Source organism: Nesoenas mayeri, assembly GCF_963082525.1.
Source record: "Nesoenas mayeri genome assembly, chromosome: 4".
Taxonomy (NCBI): domain Eukaryota; kingdom Metazoa; phylum Chordata; class Aves; order Columbiformes; family Columbidae; genus Nesoenas; species Nesoenas mayeri.
Window position 1 is genome coordinate 32010572 of NC_137540.1, and position 12293 is coordinate 32022864.

The 12293-nt window shown below is 37.7% G+C and overlaps 1 protein-coding gene across 6 annotated transcripts in view; it reads left to right on the top strand.

The window, feature by feature from the left end:
- TMEM131L (transmembrane 131 like) overlaps window positions 1-12293 on the top strand; it is an 81459-nt gene that overhangs the window by 49048 nt on the left and 20118 nt on the right. For 5 of the 6 annotated variants that reach the window (XM_080343301.1, XM_080343299.1, XM_080343302.1 and 2 more), the window contains 11 exons: window positions 647-705; window positions 1071-1179; window positions 2125-2230; window positions 2878-3031; window positions 3682-3852; window positions 4158-4227; window positions 6093-6210; window positions 6949-7090; window positions 8087-8196; window positions 9847-9919; window positions 12042-12184. In XM_080343301.1, the coding sequence (XP_080199427.1) occupies window positions 647-705; window positions 1071-1179; window positions 2125-2230; window positions 2878-3031; window positions 3682-3852; window positions 4158-4227; window positions 6093-6210; window positions 6949-7090; window positions 8087-8196; window positions 9847-9919; window positions 12042-12184 (1255 nt within the window). The remainder of the gene's footprint in view (window positions 1-646; window positions 706-1070; window positions 1180-2124; window positions 2231-2877; window positions 3032-3681; window positions 3853-4157; window positions 4228-6092; window positions 6211-6948; window positions 7091-8086; window positions 8197-9846; window positions 9920-12041; window positions 12185-12293) is intronic. The other variant, XM_080343300.1, reaches the window with a different exon arrangement.

Below are 12293 nucleotides of genomic sequence, written 5' to 3' on the forward strand. Positions count from 1 at the left end.
TGGGAAGGTAGCTTTGCCAGTGACCTAATATAGCTGTACCACTGTACTGGCTGGTGAAAGCTGTTACATCCATCTCCTGTTGCACCAGTCAGTAGGTTACTACATCACCAGGTGATCAGACCATTCCTGTTTTAAGCCCAAAAGTTGTTGAGCACTAAATCTAGCTTCATGTTGTCTCCTGAGAATGCCTGTTGTTCGAAGCAGACAAGCCAGCATCTTGCATATGCAGGGCAGTTTTTACTGGACTCTCTGATGCTATTGATGGTTTGGTCCCTAGACTTAGAAAACTGTGTCTGTGTTAGCCATCCTCCTTTCCTCCAGCTGTGCCTCTTGTCTCCCTGCCTGTAAGAAAGAGAGGAGTTGTGTTCCATTTTGGACTTGGGAATCTTCTTTCATTATCTCCTTGTTGATGCTTTCTTTCATGCTTGTGGCCAAAAACCTTGAGTGGATTTCTACTCCTTTATGAAATGATCCAAGAGCCTACTCCGTTATAAAATAATTGCCAGCTCAAGATGTGAATAGTTCTTCCTTTATACAGGGGTGGCGGTCACACAAAGATTTTTTTAAATTTAAATGGGGAATGCTTGTCATATGACAGAGCTTCCATCCTCTGTGAACTAACCTCTGTGTTCATTCTTTTGGACAGGTGATTCCTCAGTAGATGTGTACGTTTTACATTCTGGGAACAGCCTTGTGCATATACAGGTAATCCTGGGCTTCACGAAGCCATGCTTCAGGGCATTGGATTTAATTGGGGAATTAATTAGTCCACTTGCTTACTCTCTAATAGCAGATTGATTTTGCTGGTGGCAAATGTCATGCTTCTATATTTTTAAAATGTGCCCAAACATCTAATAGATCTTTTAGATGATGAGTTTTAGTTCAGTGATGGATTTTTTTTAAAGTTGTAAGAGCTGTTAACTTGAATAAAAATCCATTAATTGATTTAGATGATATGAGAAAGTGACAAATATTGGCTTGCAAATCTGACAAGAAGATGCATTAATACAGGAGCTACAATAATAATGGTAGTACTGCTACAAGGATCATTGTATCTTGTCTTTATGCAGGAAATACGGCAGTTGTCACAAAAAGACACATCACCTGTGGAGTTTGAGCCAGTACTGCTGTCTTCGTCATCTACTAACTTTACAAAAGTTGCTTCTATTTCTTGTAAAGGTACAGAATGCATATAGGTATTATGATGAAACAGGATTTGATTATAAAAGGGTAGTTTTTTCAGCAGATGGAGGCCTTGAAAGATCTCAAAATGAACTTATCTGGACTTTTTTGAGAAGGAAGATGATTTTTTTTCTGCTAATGGCTTCAATGGTTTGTGTGTATATATGCTTTTTCATATGAGAGTGAAGGCTCTAAGCTATGCATATTTCAAAAAGGGGAAGAAAACATTTGCTAAAATCTTAGCTCATTTTACAATAAGCATAATTATTGAGTATGCTTTTTCAACATCCTTTTATAATTTGTGGTTATTTTTCTGTTTCCAATATATTTTCTAAAAGGCTGTTGTGCTTGGGTGGTCATTTTCTATGACATCTCTTGGCAGTATCATTGGAGAGGCTTGCCTGAGACCAGGTGTGTTTGTGGAAGAGCAGAGACTAACTTTTAAGCATTCCTGACTCCAGCTTCTTTCCTATTCTGACCACTAGACTGCAGTGCATAGACTTTAAACATTTATGAAACACGCTGGTTTCATTATGACATTGGGACTTGTTTTTCCTAGCAGAAAAAGGCAGAAAAGAAGAAAGAAGGGACTATATGTTAAGTGGTTTTTTTTTTTTTTCAGACCAGTTTTTCATTTGTTAAAGGAGGCAGTGTGCACTGATAAGTAAGAATGCTGTGCCAGTGACACATAGTTGCTCTTTGCAGCCTCGTTCTGCATGTATATTTGAAATTGTGCAGCATGCATAAATACTTCTTAAAGCAAGGCTTGGAACCTCTGGAAATTAGGACATAAGCAATTAGATGTTTTGCTCACCTGTGTGAGAATTGGACCCATCAAGTGTTCCCCTTTGTAGTGTTCTTCCAAGTCCTCACATGAAAATCATTGTGGATGGGCTTTTTTTCTGACTGATGTATTCTCCTATCTGCCTGTTCTCTGCCCAGCTGCATCCTGTGACAGTGAAAGTCTGCATGCTGACAACAGGAAGAATAATCTGCTGGAAGACATTACAACACTAAAAGCCTGTCTTTCCTGTCCTGTGATGGAAGGGTAGGTTCGCAGTGGATTTTTGTTTAACATTCACTAATATTATAAGAATAATATTATTTACCCTACTTTAAGAGATGAGTTTAGCTTTGTCACTGAACAATTCCAAGGACAATGAAGAGGCTTCGTCCTGTTGTTGCTGTGTCGTTTGCCAAAACACACCTGTCACGCTTCAAGCAATAATTCCATATTTTGTCTGGGAAGAATATCAGGAGCCAGTAAAAAAGATACGGCTTAGCAGCTCCTATCAGATAAATGTTGCTTAGAGTCTGTGATAAAATTTCCACTGTACTTGTTAATCCAATGCAGAAGTAAGATAGTTACAGAAAAAATGTGTAGCCTTTTCTTCAGTCTTCTTTGGCACTTGCATCCAAATTACGAAATTTCAAAGCAGTAGGCAGTGTTGTACTACAGCATAGCTAGAGGGTAACATGATTACCTGCCTACCTCTCTTACATGGTTCTTGTCAATTTTTATTCTGTTACTAGATTTAAGTATTCCAAAGGAAATAATTTTGTTCTTTCTTCTTAAAACCTGATCAGAGCCTCATTATGCAAGAATATTGCCATGATCTTCTTTTGTGTGGACTGCGTATGTGTGCTCAAGGACAATTGCAGGTGTATTTATTTTTCTTCTATATTTACTTACAGGTATTTTGACATAGATCCTTCTGCAGCATTGTTTCATATAGAACCACATCATAATACTTCAGGATTTTGGTCCATATGGTTTACAAACAATTTTGACTTCAGTATTGAACTGAATGAAGTCTTCATAGCCAGAGAAACGCAGAACATTTTAAAGGTAAGCTTTATTTCTGCTTTATACAATGTTTCATCCTTCATTTTAGGATGTGGTCCTTTGACATACAAAATAGATTCTTTGAAGGACTCTGTCATCTCAAAGCTGTTTGTAATCAGTTAAAAATAAAGGTATATGTACAACTCTAGCTGTTAGATCCTGAAAAGCTTGCTCTCTTGATAAGGCCTTATTTACTGTCCAGCTTGTCCTTGTGTTATTAGCAACCGTTCTTTCATGTGAGTTGCAGTTACAGATGCATCAAATTATAGACCACTGCTCTGTTCTCAGAATTGTTGCATGTGTGAGCTCTATAGGATTCAGCATTTCTTCATACGCTGTAATGGAAGTCTTTAGTACATAGATGAGCTTTGAAGTTTAGAAGGCAAAGCCAATAATTTACTCGTGCAATTGCTTGATTCAAACCAGAGAAGTCTGGTTTATGAATAAGCACATGATGCAGGCATGTAATTGACTCTTCGTATATTTAGATAGGAGATTTACGTATATGCGGTGTATGGATCAGTTATGGGCACATATGTGTGTGTAATAATAGCAAAAATGTGAAAAGAGAGAAAGTTTGCGTTCTTCAGGATACCACTTGCAACAAAAATACTGTACCAATTTTAATTTAGTTGTTGTTTGATTCTTTTTAGATTCTGAACTTTGCCGAACCTCTGACTCTACCTCCAGGTTGCTGGAATGTACTTTCTTTGAAGCTCAGTGTGAAAGACACTGTAACAAATGTGCTTTCTAGTATTTGTTTGGCCACAAATGTGGGAGTAATGTTTGAAATACCTCTGCAGATATATTCAACTGTGTCCAAGGTATCATGTTCAGTTGTGTTGAATTATTATTATTATGCACTGCAAACCAAACTATAGCATGCCCCTTCTTAGGCCAGAAATGTGTCCCTTAGTCCTGGAAGAAAAACTCAGTACCAGGCCACTCTCTGAAAGCATTCTGTAAGCTTGAGAAGTTAAGCCCCCAGAGTTAAACAGTGACGGAATTGCAGTTCTCTAGGCAACCTTAATTCTCTTCTTTGTCACGTCCAAATTATGCACTGAGAAACTGGAATTTGTCCTGTTCTCTGATCATATGGTCAGTTGTAGTTTTTGTTTTGTTTTTCCAGCAGGGAGATCTTCATTTTGAAGCCATTGCCCACTGTGATATTCAGTGTTACTTGGGAAAGTCTGATTCAGGTAGGCATCTGACCATAGTTTATTGTAGAAAATTCATTTTATGTAGCAGGATTTGTAATGAGAATATTGAGATTGTTCATACAGGTACTTAGTTTTATGTCTTTTAAAAACATCCACTTTTCTGGGATTATATAAATGACTTCGAGTAACCTGTACCGAGTACACTGTGCAATTTTTTCAGACCTCTAATGCCATAGCACATCCTAAGCTATTCTGTCTTGCAACGTTTTTTTGAATTTAAGACTCCCTTGCTTGCTTCATATGCACGTTCTCAAGAGCTGTTGAAGTAGAGTGATAAAGCTGTCAACTAGCTCAAAGTGATTAGAAAATGTGCATAATCTGGGTCCAGATGTGGGAGGTCTTTGATGAAAAATGAAAAATAAATGTTGACCAATATCCTGCCATTAATCAGGGTTAAATTTGAAGGCCTTCTCTGTAGCTGCTTCTCACAGCAATAATTTCATAAATACCTGCAAAACACCGTTTATCAGGCTTATAAAACAGCATCATTAATGCTGCATCATGTGAAACAGAAAGAAGGGTCTCATACTTTTTGGAAGTGAGGAATTTATCTCCAGATATGTTAGTGCTGGGAGCTGTTTTAAGTCTATGGCTAAAATGAAGTATTAGGTATTACATAGCCATGATACTGCCTGAAGAATGTCAAGTCTAATGAAAGCTGATTCACAATAGTGGTGTTTTTTTTTTTTAATCTCTGCTCAGTAAGGAATTTCAGTAGGCAGCTGGGTACCGTAGGCTGTAAATGTTTGAATCTGTTTTCAAGATGATGCTTTCCTAAAATGTGGTTTTATGTGAGGATAAGAGAAGGCAGTAGTAGTCAGTAAAAAAGAGAATTGAGGTGACATGGAATCACATGGCTTGAAGAATTACTGATACATATGCACACTTAGGTACATATCTTAGAAGCAAGTGTTTGGCTTTTGGGGCTTTTTTTGATGTATAAAAAAGGAATCTTGCTGATACATCTAGTTCTCATTGCTTACTTTCTTTTCATTTTAGTACTACACGTAGCGTGTACTACACGTATCCTTCTAAACAGGATACTAGTACTTGTTAAATAGAAAAGTCTAGTGCAGAAGCCTGAAAATACTGACCTAAAGAACTTGTAGCTGGATTATTCCAGTCATCAACAATTGATTACTTTAAATACTAAGGATTGTAAAATAAAGTACATGTACTTTCAAAATAAGTAATTTTTTTTCTTCCAAAAGAAATTTACTTTCCTAAGTCCTTTCTGATATTTGAAAATGCTTGAACCAATGAGCCAAACTTTATAAAAGGCATTAATTTAGGACTGATACAAAGCTTTACAATTTTATCTTGAGAAGAATTTGAGAAAAGTATCAGCACCTCAAAAAGAGAAGCTAAAATGAAAACACCATTTCTGGTGAACTGTGGAATTTGTTTTGCTCCCTGCTGTGCTGTGATATTATAATTTTGTACCACTATGTGCAGAATAGAATATGGACTTGATACTTTATTGGCATCAGTGGAGAGTTCTGTGTAAAGGCTGCTGATAACATAATGACTTTTCAGTGGCATTCATCAGACATAGCAACAGTAATAGGGCTTACTGGAGCATCCAAAGCGTGTGCAATACCCATACTCTTGTTTGCATGTAGAATTACTGTGGGTTTGCAGATGTATTTTTTGAAGCAAATCAGATATGGACAATAATATGTATACCCTCACATATGCTTGCTTTGAAGGGAAAAAGTGGGTTGTCTTTTTTTATTTTTGTGTCAAAACCTGTTGCAGATACTGGTTACTTGTGTACAAAAGTAGATTGATGGAAGAAGTAAAAGTTATCTCTGTAAAATATGAAAAATCTGTTATCGTTTTAGCAAATCTGCTTTGGCAGAAGAGTCTCTCCCTGGACCGTTCTGCCTGGGATGTGGATTCTGAGCTTGCAACTGAACTTTACGAAAGATGGCAAAAAATAAGACGTGGTGAAGCCTGCAGGTCTGTACAGAATCTGTTGCAGCTCTTAATTCAAGCCAATACACTGTTGTAAGAAAGAATATTTTTCTTCTGAAATGTTCCTAATTAGAACAAACATTTTTTACCTTTCTGCACTTAAGTTAATTGTCTGGAAGCACCTGGAGTTTCAGAGCACCCCAGGCATCCCCAGCTCCCATTTCAAGGCACTGCCAATAATAAATATACAGTTCAGATGCCCAAGCTTCAGAATGTAAATAGTGTTCTGACTATTATAACCCCACCACAGCTGCCTGGTGTGAAAGCAGTCAGAGCATGTTTCACCAGATCATGGATGGATTTGCACGAGTCTTTCATCAACAGATTGTGTAGCAGTCTTTTCAGGATCCAGGGTCTTTGAACAGGTTTTAAGGTTTGTAGTTCCTAACCTAATGGATACTGCATACTGGGGATGTTGGGAAGGAAGCAGTCACTGTGACTGAGCAATTCTTGTAGTGGTGCTGCATCAGTGATATCAGCTCCTTTCCTGAATGAGGACTTAAAGCTGTGAAAACCAGAGTTGTGTTGCAGGTGGCAGAGACTAAAGGAGTACACATAAGTTACACTGATTTTCTATGACTAGATTACAGCTTTTTTTTCTGAGGAACATTTTCAATGAAAAATTTGTTGATGTAGTCCTGGAGAATCATAATTTTTTTTGTTCACTATTTGAAAGAAAAAAGAAAACAAAATTAACAATGCGTTCTGGTTTTGCCAATAAAGCAGGCGAAGTATTTTAGGATCAGCTCGCTTTATTCACCAGAAGAAACCTGAAGAGGAGTCCTTTGCCTTTTTCTTGCCACGATTGACTGCAGAGCCTGGCCTTATGCTCAACTTCAGTGCCACAGCACTTAAAAGTAGCATGGTGAGGATGGTGGTTGTTACACTTTTTCTGAGTTTATATATGTTTAGCTTGTTTAAATAACGAAGTCTGCGGCTAATATTTGGTGATGCTTAGTGTTTTCATACTGCTCATAGATCAGTATTTTGAAGTCTAATTTAAGACACCCGGTTTCAGTCCTTTTGTCTCTTTCATAAGTTCTCTGGCTACCTAGTTGTAATGTTTTAATGCAAGGAAAGGAGTAAAGCAGTGTAGGTCTTAAATGACAATTGGTGGTTGTTAAAGCTTTCTTTGCATCATTGCATATGTTACATGCTTGTGGTAAAATAATTGGACAAGGAACTATGGATAGGATGTACTGCCATTAACGATGCATGTGGTTACGGGATGGCCATCCTCAAGCCACTGCCTTCTGTAGCAGAAGTGCGTAAGACATTTGTGTGAGTTACAACAATGGAGAGATCAGCAGAGCAACATGTCTTCCAGCCACACTGACAGTTGTGTCTTTCTCGTTTGTCAGATTTTCATCACTACTAACCTAGTCTGGGCCAGAACCAGTCATACAGAGATAATTTTCATATGCACATATTGTGAATTACCTTAATATTCCATTTGTGCCATTTGATTATAGTAATGTGTATAACCTGCTTGCACTCACACTTCTGTAAGAAAGGGTGGCACCTCACTAGCTTCACCTTCTTCTCTGAAGAGCTTTGTTTATGTCTGCCTGCGTAAATCAAAATCTGAATGAAAGGCTCATTTGGGGGGTGGGAGAGTTCTGTATGTTTGCACATGCAATTCTTCCTGCAATCTCAGCTGTTTTGGCAAATGATGGTATTGTGGTAACATGTCCTGCTGTTCCATGCAGTTTTGTGCACATAAGATTATACTGCATTGAGACAGAAGCCAGGTTGAAGTCCCTTGAAAATGCAATTCATATTGCCAGTACTGAATTATTTTACCTTCCAGTTCTCAAGTGTGTAGTTTTTAACTTCTTCTTTTCCCCTCCAAACTGTTTAGGTAAAATATTTCGTACTAAGAAACCCTTCATCCTTCCCAGTTACGTTGCAGCTTCTGCCTCTTTCTTACTACCCTGACCCCCAAGCTTCACTGAGTCTGCTCAACAAATGGTAATGAGTTCATCTCAGGATACTGCTTTCCCTTTTAAAAGTTGTATTCACCATGCCTTATGATTGTTCCTCATTGTTTGTTTTAATTTTTCAAAGCATAACTTAAGTGGGGACAATAGTCTGACCCATTTTGGAAGATACTGTGTTCAGAGCAGCTCCCTGTATGACACATGACTTTGTAATTTACCTGGTCATTGATAAAACCAAATTGAGCCTGTTTTCAGCAAGCTTTTGTCAGCCAGAGGTAAACTAAAATTGATTGTCTTATAAGATCTGAGGCTTAGGGCAAGCTTGTGCAAGTTGTCCAGGTGAGGGGAGCAACTTGTAGAATTGGGCATGTGCATCTCCCTGCAAGACTGCTTGGGAAGCCTACAGAGTCTGGAGTCTCATCAGTGAGGAGGAAAGTAATTGAACCTTCCTACCAGAAAAAGTTTCCTCCTTAGCTTTTTCTTAGGTAAAAACCCTGGTTGAAGAAGAGGAAACAGGAGGCAGGAAGAAAAATTCAGTTCCAGAGCCAGGAACCCCACCACAAATGTTTAGGGCCAGCTGAGGAAGCATTTCTACATTGTTTTGAACTTTGTTTTAGAACTGAGAAGCTCTAATGAGAAAATCTAGATATGAGTTAGATGAACAGCATGAAGGGGCATGGTGAGGTGCACTGAAGCTCACCAAAATGGGCCCTGGCTGTCACTCAAATTAGAAAAGCTGTGTAGTTGGTAGGACTATTGGTTGGAACCAGTGAGACTACTCACATGTGTAACTTGCTTATTTGGGGTCTAAATCCCTGTGTAATTGCTTCCTTAACCTCATTTCTTTACACACATATGTGTATGTGCATATAAATATATACGTTTGTATATATATTTTTTCACATTAATAACTACATCTGTTTCCACACTAAATATAATTTCCACATAGACTCTTTCTAGTGGTTTCTTTCATTTCTGTAGATCTTCTAGGTTTACCAGAAATCACAGCCGCTAACTGGTTCTTTTTAAGCTAATATAGAAAGTTACGACTAGTGAATTTCCAGTTCAGTGGCTGGAAGTCCGTTAGTCCTCTATAATCTGAATTTTACCTATTGGTTTTCTTATGTATATTTTTAATACCTTGATGTCAAATGCTTTTAATTACTCTCAGGCAAATAATCAACTGCTGTAAGTGAATTCAATTTGAAAAGTATGTGAAAGAAAATAGGAATTTGTCCCAAACAAATAATGAGCAGAAAGAGGGATATTTGAGTAAATTAATGAGACTTGATAATGATTATTTCTTAACGGTTATGTGGACAGAAGCAGCTTTGAGGCATTTGTGTTTCTGTGGCTTAGAAATTGTATTTCTTGATTTTGGTATTTTGCAATATTGTATGCTGAGAGATCTAATATGCCCAACCATTTGTTTGTTTTCCAAATGTGTGGAATCCACATAAAATTGATTTGTAGTGTATTCTGTTGTATTGTATTCTGTTGAAATGCAGAGCTACATTCTTTGTATTTCACATCTGCCAAAATGCAATTGTAAAAATATTCTTCACTTAAGAATAAATACCAGCATGTGAAAATAAGTCAATGTAGACTTAGAATAAGTAAATAAGTCATTGACAGACTAGGTTTGAAGTACTTAATTTTTTATTTTGTTTTGTTTTTGTAGGTTTGGCATAAACGTACGAGCTATTAATTTCACAACCACTGAATTCAGGCTCATGGATGAATGTTCTCACAGGGTAAGATGGCGAATTCTGATGAAAGTGGTCTGACATGCTAGAAAAAGCCTCTTCTAGCTACACTACACCTGAGTTGTTCCCAAGTCCTATTCAAAGCGATTTAGTGGTGTTTTCTTGATTGTCTGTAAGGCTGGTATCTTTGCAGTTAACTTTTTTTTCAGAGTTGAGTCTGTTTTGAAAACAACTATAGGGTGGGAGTATGTGCGTGCCTGCATGCCTGTGCATACGTTTTGAAGAGGCCACAGTTCGTGTGCCGTGCTGGGACTTAGATTTATCCCCAGGTTGACCATGAAGCATCAGGCTTTTGAGTTGGTAATGCTAGGAGTTGGGTGGTCAGTTTTTCAGTAGTGGGAAATACTGTCCGATAGTTCAAGGGAGGTGAAGGCTGAATTTCTACACTTCACCTCAGTCTCATTGCAACCCCCAGGTTCAGGTTGGAATGTCATGGTGCTCTTGGGTTCCCAATGCCTTATTTTTAACTTGAGTGTGGTAACACTTGACTGTGTCACACCAGTGCTGAGATGTGTTTTGTCATGGATGACAGAAATAGAGAAGATGCTGTATCGGGGATGTTGGCTTGTTCTGATGACCAGAATACTGTCCAGGGTACCCGGAGAATTTCTTCTTAGGCTTCAATTTGTGCCAAAACTGAGGACTGACATATTTTCCTTCCTCTTTGCGCATGCTGTAGCCACATCTTTAATGTCCTTTGTAGATACATGTTTCTGCATATATGCTTTAAGACCTTAATGAAAGATTAGTACCTTATAAAAAGAAAAGACTGTTTGCTACACTAATCAAAGCTGACCTTTCCTTTCTGGCAACGATTGTAAGAGTTGTTGTAAAAGAGAGGAGACAGCAGTTCGTAAGTCCTAGCCTGTAGGCACATGCTGAAAAAGAGAGGATAGTTCCACTAGTACGTGGGTAGGAATGGATTTTCACAGTCCCATACACCATTCTTTAGACCAAATGGAAAAATAGTGGTAGATGTTAACATCAGTATGTGTAATATCTGTTTTTCATTAAACACTTGAAGAGCTAGGGCGAACATGTATGGTTAGATAGGTATTCAGCACGTATGAGATGGGTCGTGGCTTGTTAACCAAATCGCCAGTTGTTAATATTTACATTTTTGAATTTGTCATCATTTCCCTAGTCACTTTATATACATGTGTAATGAATTGTTAGGCCCATATCTACGTGCACGTGTGTTTTTGTAGAGAGTGACAGGGTGAAGTTTGCAAATGCAGTACGTGGTTTGCTTTTAATAAATATTGACTGTTAAATGCAGGTTCTGAAACCTTTTTTAATGTTATTTTTTTGTATAATAGACTAAGAATAAAAGCATTTTGGACTGGAAGAGATTGGGAAAGCCATTAGTATAACAGCCATGAATTGAAAAGCATCCAAGCCAAGAGCCTGTTTTGTAACATTTATGGTTGTTATGACTGCTATAGGTGTCTGATCGCCCCTTTCTAAGAGGAGACCCCAGTTCTAGTATTCTGGAACAGTTTTTAGACTTCAGAAAGTTTTAGGGCTATTTTTTAAATGGGAAATAGAAAAAACAGCAGTATTGGAAAAACAATTAGAAAAATTTACATTATTTCCAGACTTAGTGAACTTCTGGTAGATGTGATCTTCAATTAATATGATGGGGAGTTCACTTTAGCTTGCTTCTAGTGACTCAATGATCAATATAATTGCCAACAGTCCCTTTCTCACTTAAATCAAGTAGCAAGTCTTATGCTGAGGGTGTAATGGTTGTCACATTTCCCCATGCAATCGGTATACTGTCAGATCTCCTCGTGTTACGAAGCCTTTCAGGATTTCTTGAATATGAAAGACACTATGTAATTTATCTTCCATCTGAGCAAATAAAAGCTTTTTTAAAAAATGAAGTAATACATTCCTCAGTAATGTGAACTCTTACTCAAATAAACAACATTATCTGATGTGCTATGTTGTCAAATTAAAAGGCTTTTGTATAACAAGTTAGTTAGCGGTTATTGCACCTTGCAAAAAATATCTTACGTGGTGCTAAGTAAAGATGTGGTGCTTTCTTTATTCAGAACTTGAAACACATATGTTTTCTGTGACTAAGAAGTGCTTTTTTGTTTAACAGAATCCACATCAGGAGGATCTCGTCAATAAGAAATGCAGTTCTGAGCTGCTTTGGTTAAGTTTGCAGCCGCTGGAAACCAGAAAAGTTGGTGTAATTTTTACGCCAACTGACTACAAAAGAGTAGCTTCCCTTATTTTAATCAGGTAAGCCAGGTTTCAGTTGTGAGAATCGACCAACTCAATGTAAAAATGAATTTGCCAAATCCTGGAGCAAAGACAAATGGCCAAAATTCGAAAGTCAGAACACCTCCAG